Here is a 17,533-nt window from a genome sequence, read left to right as displayed (position 1 = left end):
CTACGCATGGCTTCATTGTCGCCTCAGCATCGCATCATTGTGGCATCAGCTTTGCATCATTGAAAATTGAAGCTATGTTCGCCTCGCTATTTTGTGGCATCATCGTGGCCTCAGCTTCGCAGTCTCATGGCATCAACATGGCATCAGCTTCAACTTATTGTGACATGAGTATGACCTCGTTATTTGCACGCAGAAGGGCAGTAAACAAAAACATGTACAGAAGTTCGATATGTAATCGATTTGAAATTCAAGGCGAATAAAATAATATGATCAAGAGTAAAATGACATTTTAAAAAGATATCTTGTTTAATTATTTTAGTGTTGCGAGTATTGGGCACCAAAAACTTTGCGAAGTACATTACAATCGGCAAGGTGACGAGTTCCATATTGACTAGAAGGAAAATCGTGATAAATTCAAATCACACGATGCAATCGTCGTTCTGATACAACACAATTTGCTGTATACGAAGTGAAACTGTTCTTGTTATAAATTTACCTTTTTTCGCTCATTTTATTTGCTGCTAGAAGAGCAGATTCGGATTCCTCATTTCGGTGGTATTTTTCTGTGTTTCGTTTAGTTTTAGCCGAGTCCGACCCCATTGTCCGGACTACTAAAACGTGCAATACAAGCGTATGCCGCCTGGAGCGTCGGCGTCGTCGCCAGTCATCTTGATACAAAGTTCCAAAACAAGTGCGAACATTTCCAACATATGATTGGATGGTTGTAGTGGCGTCGGTCTGGTAAAATTTGACAAACAATTCTCAAAATTAAGTCACGATCAGTGATCTGAGCTCGATCTATATGTACTTTAAAAGTATTCTCACAAACATATTTTCGAATGAAAACGAGCCACATGCCCTGTAAAAAATTGAATAGCGCTTGACATGCAGAAATAATTTATTGGGCTTCAGAAAAAAAACGTGTCCATTTAGTGTGGCCGTAAATATTTGGTGACCAGCCGATGAACAATTTGAAAATCATGATTCACACGGAAGTCCTTCGATACTGAAAATTATCGACCCCAGTCTGGTTTACCTTATTTCCCAACTTGCAAAACTGATTTGTATCTCAGCCCTGTTTTTTTTCTTTCTTTTTTTGAACTGAGGTAAAATCACATCCGTTTGTCAAAATATACCGATGTTTTTCAGTGAATAATTGCGAAGCCTGTCACAGCACAAACAAAACTTTGTGAATCGACGATGGAGATTGGATGGTACGACGACCCTTCAATTTGCGTTAAATATGTTTTGTTACAACATCATTGATTGGCTGAAAGTCACCTGATCGGAGCACGACCTGGGTCACAGAACCATATTTGTCCGTATTATCAACAGGACTTTGCGAAAAAACCACACCCACCATTTTCAACCATTTTAGCGCGGAAGTTGCCAACAAATGTCGAAAACTCGTGAATTTTATGAATTCGAATAAAATAAAGCTAGCGATTCGTAAGACTGGTTAATAATATATCCCCCGATGCTCTTCGATTTTTTTTTATTTCAAGGTGAGAAATGGATACTAGTAGTTGAAGTTCCATCGATTTCAAGGCGACTATTTAACCGCGACAACTCTACGCTCTGTTGTAGTTTCGTGAGGTAAAACAAAAATACAATAAGTAGTACTTGTTTAATTATTTGGTTGTACAGCCCGCAAATTACGGGACATGATCCCCATGAATTGCGATAAATAAATGCTGGTTGTGTTGAATGACGGACGTCGGGACCGTTTGGAGAAACAAATTACGGTCGGTAGACATTTCAAACAAATGAAATTATTAACGAAAGACGAGATTTTTCTAGGTATTTACGATCATACGGTCATACCAAATATATACAAAATTGACAAATACACAAAGAGGTGTAATAGTAGGTCATTTTTATTTTAGCCTTAGAAATATTTTCTGTCACTCAGTCCACGTCCATGCGTGGGAATTCTATTTAGCTTCATGGTCCTTCGGCTTGTCTTCTGCTTGGGGGAAAACAACAATAATTATACAAATCGTAAACTCAACACAATCAGGAAAAGAAACCCACACAACCATATTGTACTTCTGTTGAATACATTTTGTAGCAGTGCGTCACGTCGGAATATTGTCTAAAATAAAATATTCAATCCCAGCCAAATCTAGGTCAAAGGGTCAGATTGCGTGCATATAATTATAGATAGTTAAAACAAAAAGTATTTGAACTTTTGACGGTTGTTCAACATCTATGCACGGTTACTAAACTAAACTAGTAACCGTGATCTATGAAAACCAGAAAATTTTTAGTAGTCCGAATTTTTGCACGGTCGAAAATAAAACGGAAATTGACCGGTCAAAAGCGGAAGCGGTCAAGAGGTTTGGGGGAAATGAGTACAGTACTTCTTTGTTTGATGAAGCGATGCTGATGCCACATTGTCGCCATAATGAGGCCACAATGAAGCGAAGCGATAATCGCCTAACTTTTTAATGTCGCGACATTGAAGCGATGCTGAAGCCATAACAATGCCATAATGATGCGATGCTGAAGCGAAGGTGAAGCTGAAGTGAAGCCAAAGCTTCCGCGAGAACTGTACTGTACCAAGCATAGTTATTAAAAGTTTTGCTGTGTTGACTTCCCCCTTTATCTCTTCATTTGACTGAAATTTTTAGTTCTCTGGTAGTATTTAAAGTTGTACTCAGAGAGCATTCATTGAGCTTTATTAGGGATAATTGTACTATTGTGTGAAATATTAGTCTGTTTGCACACATTGCATTGTCTTGTTTAGGAATACTGCCGCCCACAAGAGTAGCAAATATTGTTGAGTCCATATCTGTTGGAAAGCTATCCAAATTTGAATACACAATTGAAATGGGAGCCAAAATATTAGTCAAAGCTTAAATAGCATTGAAATTTGAACTGTTATTAGATATTTCCCACAATTTGCAATATTTAAATAAAGTATTTCACATAATACTGTAAAATGACTAATTTTCACTGGGTTTAAACTTCACTGATTTAGCATTTCAGGCATATTCAGTGGGTTTTAAATTCACGGTTTTATCATTTAGATAATGTGTTCTATGCTAAATTTTACATATTCACTGAGTTTTAATTTAGCGCATTTTCCAGTAAGCGCAATAAGCAAAATTAAAACCCAGTGTAATTAACCTTTTTACAGTAGTCTCAAAAATACCAATTCTTCTAGAGTGAAACTTTATAAAACTAAACTAGTATAGTTGTAGATATATTGGCAAACCTACTAACAACTTAGGTTTTGACGAGGTATGTAATAGGTGGTTCATACAAGGGTTTACAGTTTTGAATGTTTGAGCTACCAATCTGGTAATCCAGTGTAAAACACATGATGACATACATGGGACGTAATCCTGATCATAGTGATGATTACATGTATCTGATGTAACTAATCTAATTTATTTATAATGATGAAAAACAAATGAATCATTAAGTAAAGTCAGGAAATTTGGTGCTTCTTGCACTTAGTTACTTAAAAAAGAAAAAGAAAAATTATGTTCAAGAAACGCAGGGACAGTTGATAATAAAGCACAATCTATGTGTTTGAATTGTGTGTAAACAGCTAATTTGAGTCTAGTTTGCATTGTTCATCTCTTTGTACTTCTATGGTCTGTTTATTCTTGAACTTCTTTGTATTTGAATTTCACAGTTATAAGGAAGACAGTGATGATGTCACTGACTCTGATGATATCATTGAGACAAATCAAGTAGAAGAAGACGATAATAAAGAGACGATAGAGAAAGTGTTCAATCACCGAAGAGGAAAGAAAGGACGTAAGTTCATATGTAATAATTTTTGTTATGGTTTCTCAAACTTGTTCCATTGTTTTGTAAAATGCTTGATAATAAAAATAATTATTTTTTGAGGTACTGCATATTTTGCAAAAAATATAAAATTTTGCAACATCAGAGTGAAAGGTCTTGTACATTGGAAATTATTTTTGGAAGTCTAAAACTCTCTCAAAATCTGTCCACAAATTGTCCTGGAATATGTTTGTATGCATGAAATATGTTTGCAGTGAAATTTCTGAAAACAGGAAAAAGTGTTGTTGTCTTGTATGAAATAGATGTTCAACCCAGTCACAGTCACCCACTGATTGTTGAGGTAAAATCTTGAGAGGGATTCCAGATTATTGTGAAAAGTGAGTAAAACAGCAAATACATTTTTTGGGGGCAATGGACAAATGCCACTTGTAATCTTGCATATAATGTACAAGAGTCAAAAGCATAATTGACTGGGGCAATGTATTTTTCTCTCTGTATAGAGACTGGATCTAAGACCACTGTGTATAACATTGAAGCAACCAAAGACGATGCAGGTACTCAGCCAACTCAGGGAAACACAGAAGAAAATGATGAAACAGAAATTCAATACCTTATCAAATGGAAAAACTGGGCACATATTCATAATACCTGGGAAACTGAGGAAAGTCTTCGAACGCAGGCTGTCAAAGGGCTGAAGAAACTTGACAATTATAAACAGCGAGAAGAGGAGCTTGGGCTGTGGTAAGATGATCTCTTGTCTCTGATTTATTCTGAGAATTTATATATTGTATTTGTTGCTCTATTAAAAACACTTCTTTACTCTAATAGAAGCACACGAAACTCTAATTTAGCGGATATAGGGTCATTAAAATAATTTGAAACATAGACACGCTACTAACAGAGCAGATGGGAAACCAAAAAACATTCAACAAAAATTTAATGTTAGCCTTGCCTCGTTTCCAAAATCTCATCTAGTTGTGCTATAAAATCTGCTATAAAAGCATGTTGATTGTCGCCCATTGACGAAAAGAACGTGACTGTTCAAACATATCGGAAGTTGAAAGTAAAAATTAAAATCATCTATTCATTGGTGGAGAATAAATCCACCTGTCCAAATCAGTGATGTACTAGTTCTTAGCAAGATAAATAAATACAAGTTGAACATCAAAATTTTTGGTTCATCATATTTATTTCATTAACATACCCCTGTATTTGGTCTCTCACATTTGGCCAAAACTAAAAACTTGACCAAAGGGATAACCAGTTTCTGTATTTAACTGTTCTAGCTTAAAATCTACCGGTCTTGGACAAGTAAACAGACCTTAATTTTGATCCTTACTTATGACTAGAACCACTCTCATGAAGCTGATCACAGCTGTTTTCATAAACCTCAATGGGGATAGCCTTCAATTTATTTTTACTGACCTTCAAAAAAATTTCGTAAATTTTGTAATACTGTACATTGCTAGAAATTTGTTCATATTGATTTTAGGGTGTTCAGCTGGAGTAGAGGTTTTCAGAAAGTGAAAATCACACTGATAATATTCATGCTAATTAAAGCTATTATGCTATAAAAAAAATATTGAAGAGTCAAATAATTACTGTAAAGAAATTAAAATGGATACAAACATTGCTGCCAGATATTGTTCATATATAACACATTAAAAAAATTTGCTGAGTAGTACTAATTTGATTGATAATTTTGATAACAGAAATAAAACAAATATATACACTAATTAGCATATCTATCAATAGATGAATACTAGAGTTGCTGCATTGATTTTGTAAATCGTCATAAATTCTTCTGTGGCCAGATTTGCCTTCCAGTAAAATGTTCATAATTGGTAATCATCTTAAGATGTATTGATTTTCTTCCATACTTGACTGTGTGATTTATTTAAAATTAATGCAAATTTAGTGATTACAACAATACAAGTTAATTTGACAACTGTTTTAAGTATGTTTCATTTATGATATAGCTCTGAAATTTTTATAGAATATTGAAAAATCCATATAGATTCTATATAATATAAAAAAAGTTAATCTTGATTTACATGTACCAAATACTGTAAAATGACTAATTTTCACTGGGTTTAAATTTCACTGATTTACCATTTCAGGCATATTCAGTAGGTTTTAAATTCACGGTTTCGTCATTTAGATAATGTGTTCTATGCTAAATTTTACATATTCACTGGGTTTTAATTTAGCGCATTTTTCCAGTCAGCGAAATAAGCTAAATTAAAACCCAGTGAATAATTACCCCCTTTACAGTATACTCAGCTACATCCTTAATATTTTTAGCATTGAAATGTTCATTGCTGTTTTTTTATTTTTCTGACTCGTGATATTTACATTATTAAATAACTCTGTTGTCACAGGCGATGATAGTCATTACAAAACTGGTGGATTCATCAGTGGCTTACAGCATGTCTGTCATGATTTGTGTTGAATTCTCTCTATTCTCCGTACCCACAGGAAGACTATGACAACACCCGAAGATGTAGAATACTATGAATGCCAGCAAGAAATGGCATTACAACTTTATGGGCAGTACCAGGAAGTTGAGAGAATTATCGGTAAGGCATAACCAACATGTCTCCGCAAATTTTGCAATAAAAAGTTGTTGTTTTTTCAATTCATGAAGCAAAAAGTTAAGATATAAGATCAAGGATGTTTCTGAAAAAGCACATACACTTTAAAGGAGTTAGACAAATTATCTTGTGGAATATCTTCACCCCTCCCCCCTACATTTGGAAATTTTACAAGTGGTAAATCTACTACTGTAAAACCTGTATTAGAAGCCGCACCCATTCTTTTTGAACAATTGAGAACCAAAAATACACCATTTCTCATGTGTAGATGCTCTAGTAGAAGCCGCATCCCTTCTGTTGCATTGCAGCTTTTAATACAGATTTTACAGTAAGTTGTATATTTGATCTGGTCTAAATGTATTTTATTGACTTGAAGATATATGTATGTAAACTGTCAAGTAAGTAAAGTGATGAGAAACACTTGACTTGCAAAATTAAACCAGAACATGAAAGTTTCATTTTTTTTTTTTTTTTTTTTTTTTTAAATACACAGCCCACACTAATCAGAAAACAGCAGAGGTCAATTCAGGACAACCTGACTTCTTGTGTAAATGGAAAGGTCTGCCCTATTGCGAGTGTACATGGGAAGATGGGGAACTGGTATCAAGAAATTCGCAAACTGCAATTGACAATTATTTTATACGATTGCGGTCTTCAAAAGTGCCATCTAAAATAAGCAAGGTATGTTCAAAGTAATTTCTAATGTGTATGTGAGACGGACAAATTTCAGGGGTTTCAATGCATCAGCCAGCATCAAAAATACTGAATTGAGACAGCATACCTGTCTTCCTGGATGGTTGACGGAGTCTGTACATGTACATTTATCTATACCTTTCACACATCTGCTCAGTATTTTTTATTCTATGCATGTTGTTTTATTACTGTTGTCGAAATGTAATTGTACTCTTGCCTACTTGTCAATTTTGCTACCATTGTTGTGAAAGCATGCCCAGTACAGACTCAATGTAACTAATTTTCATCCGTTCTTTCAAACTTGCATATGGAGTGGTGAGCAATATACAAGTGTGTGTAGAGTGTTGGGAGATTGTGTTCAAAATCGTATTAATATCGAATTTCCTTGCAGGTGCTTAAACAGAAGCAACGCTTTGTAGCTCTCAAGTCTCAACCATCTTTTCTTGGTGGTGCAGATAAAATGGAGCTGAGGGATTACCAGCTGGATGGCCTGAACTGGCTACTTCATTCATGGTGCAAGTGAGTAGATTACTGTCTTAGTATAGCAGTGTACATTTCATTTTGGATCTTTACAGCGGTTCAGAGAATTATTCGGACTGTCCGTTAGCTAGATGGATTGCAACTTTTGGTAACACTCTGAGTTTGCTTTTGTTTGCTTACAAAGCTGCATTGTTTGACTGATAGCATGCTGTGTGGGATGGTCAACATATAATGATTTTCAAATCTAGTGTACATATTCAAGTATTTTCTGTAACAATGCAGTTACCCTGTCTGTATGTCTGTATGTATGTATGTATGTCACTTTTTTTGTTCCACCGTTATCTCAAGAACCACTAACCAAATTTTGGTGAAACTTGGTACATAGATGCTCTGGGATAATGCGCAGAGTTGATTAGGTTTTGGTAAAAATCTATGAATATTAATTACCTAATTTGCATGATACTTAGCTGATTTTTAGCTGTTCCAAGACTGTTCCACTGATATCTAAAGAACCACTCATTGGATTTCAATGAAACTTGGCACATGGATGCTCTGAACTAATGCGCAGATTTGATTAGTTTTGGATAAAAATCTGTTAATATTATTAATTATCTAATTTACATAATGATTAATCAATTTTCGGCTAATCATAACATTTCAATAAAACTTGGTATATAGGTGTCATATGACACTGCACAGACCTGATAGTTTTTAGGGTAATATCAGTACATATTAATTACCTAATTTGCATAATTAATTAATTTTCACCTTTTGATATTTCGAGTAGTAATGATCATGTTTCAATGAAACTTGGTACATAGTTACTTGAGGACTGTGCAGAGACCTAATTAGTTTTTGGGTAAATATTTGTGCATATTAATCATCTTATTAGCATAATTAGTTAATTTTCAGCTTTTCACCTGATATCTCAAGTACTAATCATCACATTTCAATGAGACTTGCGACATAGATATTCTAGGACTATGCAGAGACCTGATTGATTTTGGGATAAATAATTGTGCCTATTAATTACCTAATTTGCATAATTAATTTTTTGCTGTTCTATGGCTGTTGCACTGATGTCTAAAAACCACTCATTGGATTTCAATGAAACTTTTAAAGAGTACCCATCACATTTCAATGAACCTCAGACTATGCACCATATTAGTTTTTGGTAAATATTTATGCTTCTTAATCACCTAATTAACATAATTAATTAATACTGATATCTCAAGTATTGATCATCACATTTGAATAAAACTTGGTTCATAAATGCTCTAGGACAGTAGACAGCCTGATTAATTTTGGGTTAAAATCTGTTCATATTAATTCTCTAATTAGCATAATAACTAATATTTTTTGGTTCTAATCACATTTCAATGAAACTTGGTACATTGTGCAGACCTTATTAGTTTTACACTTAAATCTGTTCATATTAGTTACCTTATTTGCATAATTAGTTTTCAGCTATTCCATCAATATCTCAAGTATAAGTAATTTTGAATTAATTTTTAATGTGTCTCCAAAACTCTCACCACACGGGAGTTCTTTCTAAGAATCAAAGGGCATATAGGCATAAACTTCTTAATTCCTTCTTATGATAAAATTGGTGCAAACTTAATGGTTGTGTCAACTTCAGCATCTAATAGCCAAATAATACGAGAAGAAACACAATACATGTATACTAAATTTGTCTGGGCTGTTTAGATTATCTACATGGAATCTGCCATTGTTTTAGTAGCCTCATTAATTAGTATGAACAATATGAAGTCAATTGCTTTTTTCTTTGAGTTGTTGAAAGATACTTGCACTAAAAGTTTGTATGCAGCATGTATTGTTTCTCATTTGTTTTGTTTGTAGCATAGCTGTTATCAGTCATAGTAATCATTTCAAATATATATAGAGGCAGGCTTCCTGCATGTCAAAGAATTGACTGCACTGTCCATTCACTATCCTAACTTATTGAGAAATAAATTATTTGTGTTTCAGAGAGAATGGTGTGATTTTAGCCGATGAGATGGGTCTTGGTAAAACAATTCAAGCGATAGCATTTTTATCGTACCTGTTTAATACCTATCAACTGTATGGTCCTTTTCTATTGGTGGTTCCACTCTCAACAATGACAGCGTGGCAACGAGAGTTTGAAATTTGGGCACCTGATCTTAATGTTGTAGTTTATATCGGTGATCTGGTTAGTCGAAATAAGGTGAGTAATTATAACGAACGACATGATCTTGGTATCATTTAGCGTAGTGCAGGTAACATACTAAGGAGTTGAGAAATGGTACATTTGCAAACAAAATCTACTCAAACAATTTTGGAAAAAAATTCTTCTGGAATAGTTACTGGAAAAAAAGCCATTGCAAACAGTATATGCAAAGACATGCCTCACTCTTTGATTTGAGAGATAGAGTTCAAATCATATGTACCATATTTGCTTATTTAGTAGAATATGGTCCGTGTAAATGACACATGCATTTATGGTCAAATGATCCAACATAAAACATGTTGCATTTCTGGTTTGTGTGCGCTTATGAAAAGCTTTCTAATAAAACCAATTAGGTATGTGCTCAAATCTGTTCTGAACTAATTTGGTTGACAAATCTAATTTTAATGTGAAACACATGATGATATACATGGGACGTAATCCTGATCATAGTGATGAGTACATGTATCTGATGTTAATATTCTCAGTCCTTTAACCTGAGCACACAGGTACAACATAGTTTGATATTTTCACCTTGCTGATTTCGCTCTGGCCAGATCATGGATTGAAGTCTGATTGAAATGAAAACAAACATCTACCCAGTTTTCTGTTCAGTCTTCGGTGAATGTTATAGATCTGCTTGTTGATAAATCTGCTTGTTGATAGAGGAATGCATTTTCTTGCCTTCCTCTCTTTCTATCTTGGCCCCCCTCTTGATTAAGATGAGGCTTCATCAGTAATTTTGGACTACCTTGATTTGAGTACAAAATACGTCACTGTCACTTTGAAAAGGCTTTCTCAGATTAAAAGCTTTGTCTACAGAATTACACATGAAAGTATATTGCTTGACACAGGCAGAAAGAATTCCTCAATTGTTGGATATAGTCCTACACAGTACATTTCAAAAATGCATTTCTGAGATACACCAATACCCCTGTTTGTTGACCACTTGCTGTGATTATTTCTTTTCTCCATTTTAACAAGAACATGTTGAACATATTGAATGTTTGAGACATTATAATTGGTGCAAAATTCTGAAGCTGATTTCTTTAATTCGACACACTTCGAAGAATACTGTATGTGACACACCACTTAGTTTTGTTCTCTCCTCTTTCAGATTCGTGAATATGAATGGTGCTTTGCTGGTAATAGAAGTAGACTTAGATTCAATGCACTCATTACAACTTATGAAATTCTTCTCAAAGACAAGGTGTGTGTCGCTGTGACAAATTTTGTGCTTCTTGTGGTTATCAAACATGTTAAAGAGTGTATTCTAGACATCTTGTCGCTAATCTGGATTTTACACATCTTAAATTGTAAGAGCACAAAGGAAGGCTAATATACCAATGTCTGGCTTTGTGAATGGGTCAAATCTGTCTCGCCAATATCTCAAGAACTAGTGGGTGGACTGGAAAGCAATTTGGTATACAAATACTTTATGATGAACTCCAGACCTAATTTGCATATTTGCATAATTAACTTCAGTGGATTTGACAAAAAATGCGTACCCATCTAAAAAGGGTACATGGAAATGAACCAGTTAATGAAGTTTCACCTAAAGAGGGCGCTATATGGCAAACTCTGTTCTTGGTAGCAGTCATTTCTTTTCCTCTAGTCAGTCTCTGCAAGTAGTTTTAGGAAATATAGGGTACAATTCTTTGTTATATTTCTAATATATGATGTGCAAGCCTTTTGTGTACCTACACTTATTAAAATGTATTTGTATTTTCCAGTCATTCCTCAACAGTGTGAATTGGTCCAATCTCATAGTGGATGAAGCCCATCGATTAAAAAATGATGACTCGCTGCTTTATAAAACTCTAATGGACTTCCACACACATCACAGGTTGCTTATCACTGGCACACCTTTGCAGAACTCTTTGAAAGAACTCTGGTCCCTACTTCATTTCATTATGCCGGTAAAGTAAGTTGTAACCATGCTAAGGAGTATAGTAATTGCTATGGACTACAACTTCGTCAATTGAATGAGAAAGATGCTTCTAAAGTCGCCTGCATTTGTGTTTTTTGTAGTTTTGAGTTGATGTCAAAGTTTAATCAATCTAACATCCATATAATGTATTTTGTGAAATATAGTATAATTACAAGTAGGGATTTTATGAATTCCTGTCTCATCATTGGGGCAAAGTACTGTGAATACTTGTATAAAGAATGAAAGCCCAGATAATGCAGAGTGGATGAAAATAAAAAAAAAAACTGAGTGATTTTTCATTGCTCTTTACCAATATGCTATAATGGCCATAACACTGCCAGCCAACAGCAAGAGAATGCAATGGACATTCACTGCTGCTCTTGTGATCATCAATACCTAGCTTTTCAGTGTCAAAATACACAAATGTACAATCTTTAGTAAAATAAAAAACAGTATCCTAGAAATTATATCAATGATATGTTTTTAAAAATGATGGAAAAATATTGCGCTTGATGCTGCCATCTTGATTACCTCAATCATCAATCCACTCAAACTGTTGCACAGTATAATTCACCATTAATGTTAGAGAGAAAATATCTATGAAAATAGCAACTGGTAAATGAATGAGCCAGACTGTTCAAGTGATTCTATGTTGTCTAAAATGTATTTGATAACATCTTATTCTTTTCTTGTCTTTTGCAGGTTTGATTCGTGGGAACAATTTGAAAAAGAGCACATGGCTGATCAGAATGGTTATACAAGTTTACACAAGGTGTTAGAACCATTCTTGTTGAGGAGAGTTAAAAAGGATGTTGAGAAATCATTGCCAGCTAAAGTAGAACAGATCTTACGGGTAGAAATGTCGGCCAAACAGAAGCAATATTACAAGTGCGTTTGCAATTTTATTCAAATAACATGCTTTCATGGTTTTCAACTTATTGATCTAGGGTTATATCACCAAATACTTAAGTGGTCTAGGGTAATACCAAACTATATTTGACAAAATGAGCAAAACGAGAATGGCCCACATTCCTGTATAAATCATCATCATAACGTTATAGCTGAAAATGCCTGGCCATTTTGAATTAAAATTCATAATACTTTTGTGAAGTTCTTAGTCGAGAAAATAAAGCCTCAATTTGCCCTATGTATTCTAACTTTCATAAAATTGTGATGCCAATATCGAGGGTTATTTGACCTGAATGATTATGATTGGTTTTTCTTTAATCCCGGTAGATGGATTCTTACGAAAAATTATAAAGCGTTGAGTAAAGGTCTAAAGGGAAACTTAAGTGGTTTTCTAAATATTATGATGGAATTGAAGAAATTATGTAATCATCCTTATCTTATACGTCCAGAAGACAACGGTATAACCGATCTCGAGGTAAATAATGATCACATGTGAAATGACACACAGGGTTACTAAGATGCTGTGCAATTCACAGGATATTCGCATGGTGTTGTATATCAGTGTTTTCAATTGCCGAATAATCAAAACTTAGAACTCCCAAGTAATGATAATTGGAGGTACATTTGAAATTTCAAAAAATCAGTCTTAAGAGTGAATTCTCAATATTAATGACCTGCCCATTCAATATTCAGTGCATACTTGGGCATGATACAAATTAAATCATAATTATCCACAGATTGCAACCTAAATCTTATCAAACCTGTGGATTATCTCAGATAATCTACATGTATGTATCAAATTTCATTGAAATCTGTTGGTTGGTTTTTGAGTGGCTAATTAATATACAAATAATGTTAATATGGACAGATTTCAACCAAAAACAGACCATCACAGACCATCTATGTATCGAGTGTCGTTGAAATCTGTTAGGTAGTTTTGAGAAAAAAAGAAAGAAAAGGCTTCAATTTGGCTATTCAATGTGCAAATTAGGTTGCAACTCAAAATTATTCAGGTCAGCAACAGTGGAACAGACACATGTTATGTGCCCACACAGACTTCCATTATGTGCTTCATGCACAAGAGTAAAAAATCAGACTAGCGAAATTGGCAATCAAGTGAACACACTACCATATTTGCCTATATTCAAGCTTTCAGACAATGTATAGGTTGTTATAGTAGAATGCTTAGTAACTTTTAAAGTGTTCGAATCGCAGATACATTTGTAACCCCTGTTGCTACCTTAAGTTTGTTATTCTTCTCATCAGAACCTAATTAGAACCAGTGGTAAAGTACATTTATTAGATAAACTACTAACCAGGCTACACGAGACGGGACACAGGGTGCTGATCTTTTCCCAGATGGTTAGGATGTTAGATATATTAGCTGATTATCTTTCTATGAAACATTGGCCATTCCAGGTAAGTTGTATTCTGAAAACCATTTCACCACTACGTCATTACTGCATTTATCTGAAAGATCGCCATGAACTTTAATCTTTTATACTCAGTACATAAACTTATGTAAAATATGTTTCACGTTTCTGCGTACATCATTTTGAACTATGCGCCTCGGACATTCTTTTCCTTCTAAGGCATTCCAAAAAGCGCTTGTACTCGTACTTGTCTCAAATTCCCCCAGTATTCAAAAAAAAAAAAAAACTCCTCGCCGCTTCATTTTAAAATTTCCATGAAACAAACAGAATTTTTTTTTTCCTGGCCTTAACTACAAGAATGTTGCGAGGGGGAGGGGAAAAAAGTGCCTTAAAGAAATACATATAAATTGAAACATTTCCTGAGATATCCCACGTTATGCATGAAATTTAACGAAAAAACAGGACAAACAAAGGTCATTGTGGTGGCTTCCGAACATCGCGCATGGTTTGTCAAACATGAAAATATTTGTGGGCATTTCTCGGCTTAATAATGTGCTGTACACATTTGATGATGATTACGACATTGAGCTATAAAAAAAAGAAACGTAGATTCTAGATTGATCTTTGTGACAGACGTTAGATTGCGCCTTTCACACAATATGCAACATCTTGCAGTGAACAGAAAATATTCTCAGAGACCGACTGTAACAGGAAGTCAGACAAATAACATTTGAGGGATTGTGATGTAGTTTAGCCTCTAGGAATTGCTCTAAATCTAGAATTCAAGTCTTTCTGTAATATTCTGATGATACAATCCAAATGCTCAGAGGTCGAAGCATTTTTGTTGGATCGATGGACCGGAATTCCCAACTTGTTTTGAGATGCAATTACAGTCAAACCTGTCTATAGCGGCCACCCAAGGGACTTTGAAATTGTGGCCTTTATAGACAGGTGGCCTTTCTATACAGGTTCACTAATTTATTCATGAATATTAATTAGGCACTGAATGTATTAAAACAGATCTCGCAACCCCATTTGACACACTATTACACTACTGCACACAGTATCCAAACACTTTATTACAAATAAAAATGTTGATTTTAAATTGTATTATGTAAACTAAAATCATTTCACACAAAATCGATCATTGCACAATAATGAGTAGTATGAAAATTATTTGAAGATTTGTACAGTAAAGTTGATGTTCAGCAGCAGTTTGAGTCTCATTTCCTACTAAAGAAATCACTCAGCTTGCTTTGCTTAGCTATTCTGAATTTCTTTGTTTCTTTAAATATCTATTGTGTCTGGTAACTGTTCTAATAAATCGGAATGTTTCTGGGCTATAGCAAATTCTTTCAAGGAGAAGGAAGAGGGACAGTTAGCAGTGCTTTATTGATCCCTACAACGTTACGTATACGGAAAGAACACTTACATGTATCTATTGTATCCTTCCAGTTACATGTACGTGACAATTTGAAAGTTTCCTCCCAAATCACAATTCCCTAAACATTTCGTTCATTTTTTTTCAAAAATGTTCTCGACCTACCTCACTTACGAAATGGTTGATCCCTAATCAAAACATTACTTTGCGCAATCAAAATCTGTGCGACTTCCATGTTATTGTACTGGTGCAACAATAGGAACATGTGAAATATGCCTGGCGGCTTTGGCCGGCCATGGAGGTAATAATGGGCCGGCGAACTGAGGTCAATTTAACATCATTGTTAAAAGCATCTATTGTTACATGTACCGAGGCAGTAGCGACCGAAAAAAATTGTTGAACGAATTTAGTTTAGACAACGAGACGATACTGCACACACATTCCCTCGCAGTGATCGATACACACTAACGCAGGGCTAACGGAAACGACTCTTCTTTTTGACCCGAGTTATCATAACCCCGGAAGAACAAGAACGCACATGCGCAAGGCTAATTAGCATAATTTATTTGGATGGATAAACAGGCATGGCCGTTGCGTTGATTTTTTTACTTTTTGCTATCAGTTCCAGTTACATGCGTATTTATCGGTATTTATAGGAGTTCAAAGTGAATAAATATCGATACTAAATAACAAGCGAGCTGTTATGTTTTTTTTGTTGGTAATCAATTCTTTTTTTTACCGTCGGCATTCCGATTCACCCCAGCCACATGCATAGGGACCGTGACTGTGTCCTGGCGACTCACAACTTTTGCGGGTCGTCATCGTTGTGATTGCTCAATTCATTAATTGAACAAAATTGTAAGTTATTCCAATGGTATACATATTTCAACAAAACATTAATGACAGCATGTTTTTTTATCAAGACAGTTTCAAATTCGTAATTATGTTTTTGGCGTTCCATAGCCATCGGTACGGTGTGCTTGCTGTGGTAAACTGAATTATAAACAAGAATAAAACATAATTGCCGAAGCCATCGGTTGAATGAAAGGTGTGAAAACGTGCTAACTTTGTCCTTTGTGAGCTTATTAGTTGTCTGAGGTGGAAGGCAGTAGTCTGCAAGACATCCGGGAACTATGTCCGTTATATGCAGTTCAACTGTTCACTGCGGCCGCTGAAGCGTGGCCGTTGGCCGCGTTAGGCAGGTGGCCGCTGTAAACAGGGTACTTTACATGTAAAATTCGTAGGGACTGTTCGGTTGTGACCGCTATAGGCAGGTGGCCGCTATATCCAGGTGGCCGTTAACACAGGTTTGACTGTAAGTCCCACATTTCCCTGATTCTCTTGATTGCAGAGGTTAGATGGGTCTATTTCTAGTGAAGTCAGAAAACAAGCATTGGACCACTTCAATGCAGAGGGGTCGATGGTAAGGATCGTATTTGTGTTTACATTTACTGTGTTATGTATAAAGTACAAGACAATGTAGAAGGAAAATATCCTCAGTGATGGAATTTTGTATTTCCCGCATTCCAAATTGTGGAATTCACCTTATCTCGGACGGTAGTGCAAATTTATTTTTATAAGCCCTGTTAGAAGTAAATGCATGCTGTGTCTATGCTCAAACTGCTATATTTTAATGATCAAGCTTAATAAATACAATTTTTGTTGTAAGTGTTCCAAAATCCAATTGATCGTATTATTTTTCAACACTCTCCATTGCATGTTACTTTCGTTGTATACTCTTAACTCAAGGTCTTGTCAAACATTAAAAATGATCATATTAACCACACTGAATGTCCCTGTAAAAAACTCTCTTACAGGATTTTTGTTTCTTGCTATCAACAAGAGCCGGGGGTCTTGGTATAAATCTAGCTACAGCAGATACAGTTATTATCTTTGATTCCGACTGGAATCCACAGAATGACCTCCAAGCACAAGCGAGGGCACACAGAATAGGTCAAAGGAATCAGGTAAGGGCAGATTCAGAGTTCAACTCGTCTCCCTCTGAAAACCTCTATGGGTAGCCAAAGTAAACATCAGCAGGGGATGTCTAAGCAATAAAGTATATGAATACGTTTCATTAACCTATAGAACACACATTCTGTTCATCTTGATGTACTATTTTTTTATTTTTGACCAAATTATTTCTCTTTGACGGCTGGTCTTTTGAAAAAACAATATGCAGTGTGCCAAAAGTTGACTGGCATT

The 17,533-nt window shown here is 35.1% G+C and overlaps 1 protein-coding gene across 1 annotated transcript in view; it reads left to right on the top strand.

Annotated features, from left to right (window-relative positions):
- The window catches only part of LOC100375547 (ATP-dependent chromatin remodeler CHD1-like), a 61,453-nt gene that overhangs the window by 15,020 nt on the left and 28,900 nt on the right, over window positions 1–17,533 (top strand). The window contains exons 11-23 of the mRNA XM_085507152.1: window positions 3,647–3,771; window positions 4,263–4,503; window positions 6,241–6,341; window positions 6,850–7,037; window positions 7,441–7,568; window positions 9,519–9,735; window positions 10,853–10,945; window positions 11,469–11,659; window positions 12,368–12,553; window positions 12,902–13,049; window positions 13,841–13,993; window positions 16,680–16,751; window positions 17,146–17,295. Coding sequence (XP_085363278.1) covers window positions 3,647–3,771; window positions 4,263–4,503; window positions 6,241–6,341; window positions 6,850–7,037; window positions 7,441–7,568; window positions 9,519–9,735; window positions 10,853–10,945; window positions 11,469–11,659; window positions 12,368–12,553; window positions 12,902–13,049; window positions 13,841–13,993; window positions 16,680–16,751; window positions 17,146–17,295 — 1,993 coding nt within the window. The remainder of the gene's footprint in view (window positions 1–3,646; window positions 3,772–4,262; window positions 4,504–6,240; window positions 6,342–6,849; window positions 7,038–7,440; window positions 7,569–9,518; window positions 9,736–10,852; window positions 10,946–11,468; window positions 11,660–12,367; window positions 12,554–12,901; window positions 13,050–13,840; window positions 13,994–16,679; window positions 16,752–17,145; window positions 17,296–17,533) is intronic.

Source organism: Saccoglossus kowalevskii, chromosome 13 (assembly GCF_978046115.1).
Source record: "Saccoglossus kowalevskii chromosome 13, keSacKowa6.1, whole genome shotgun sequence".
NCBI classification, from domain to species: Eukaryota; Metazoa; Hemichordata; class Enteropneusta; family Harrimaniidae; genus Saccoglossus; species Saccoglossus kowalevskii.
This window is presented reverse-complemented; position numbering and strand designations above follow the sequence as displayed.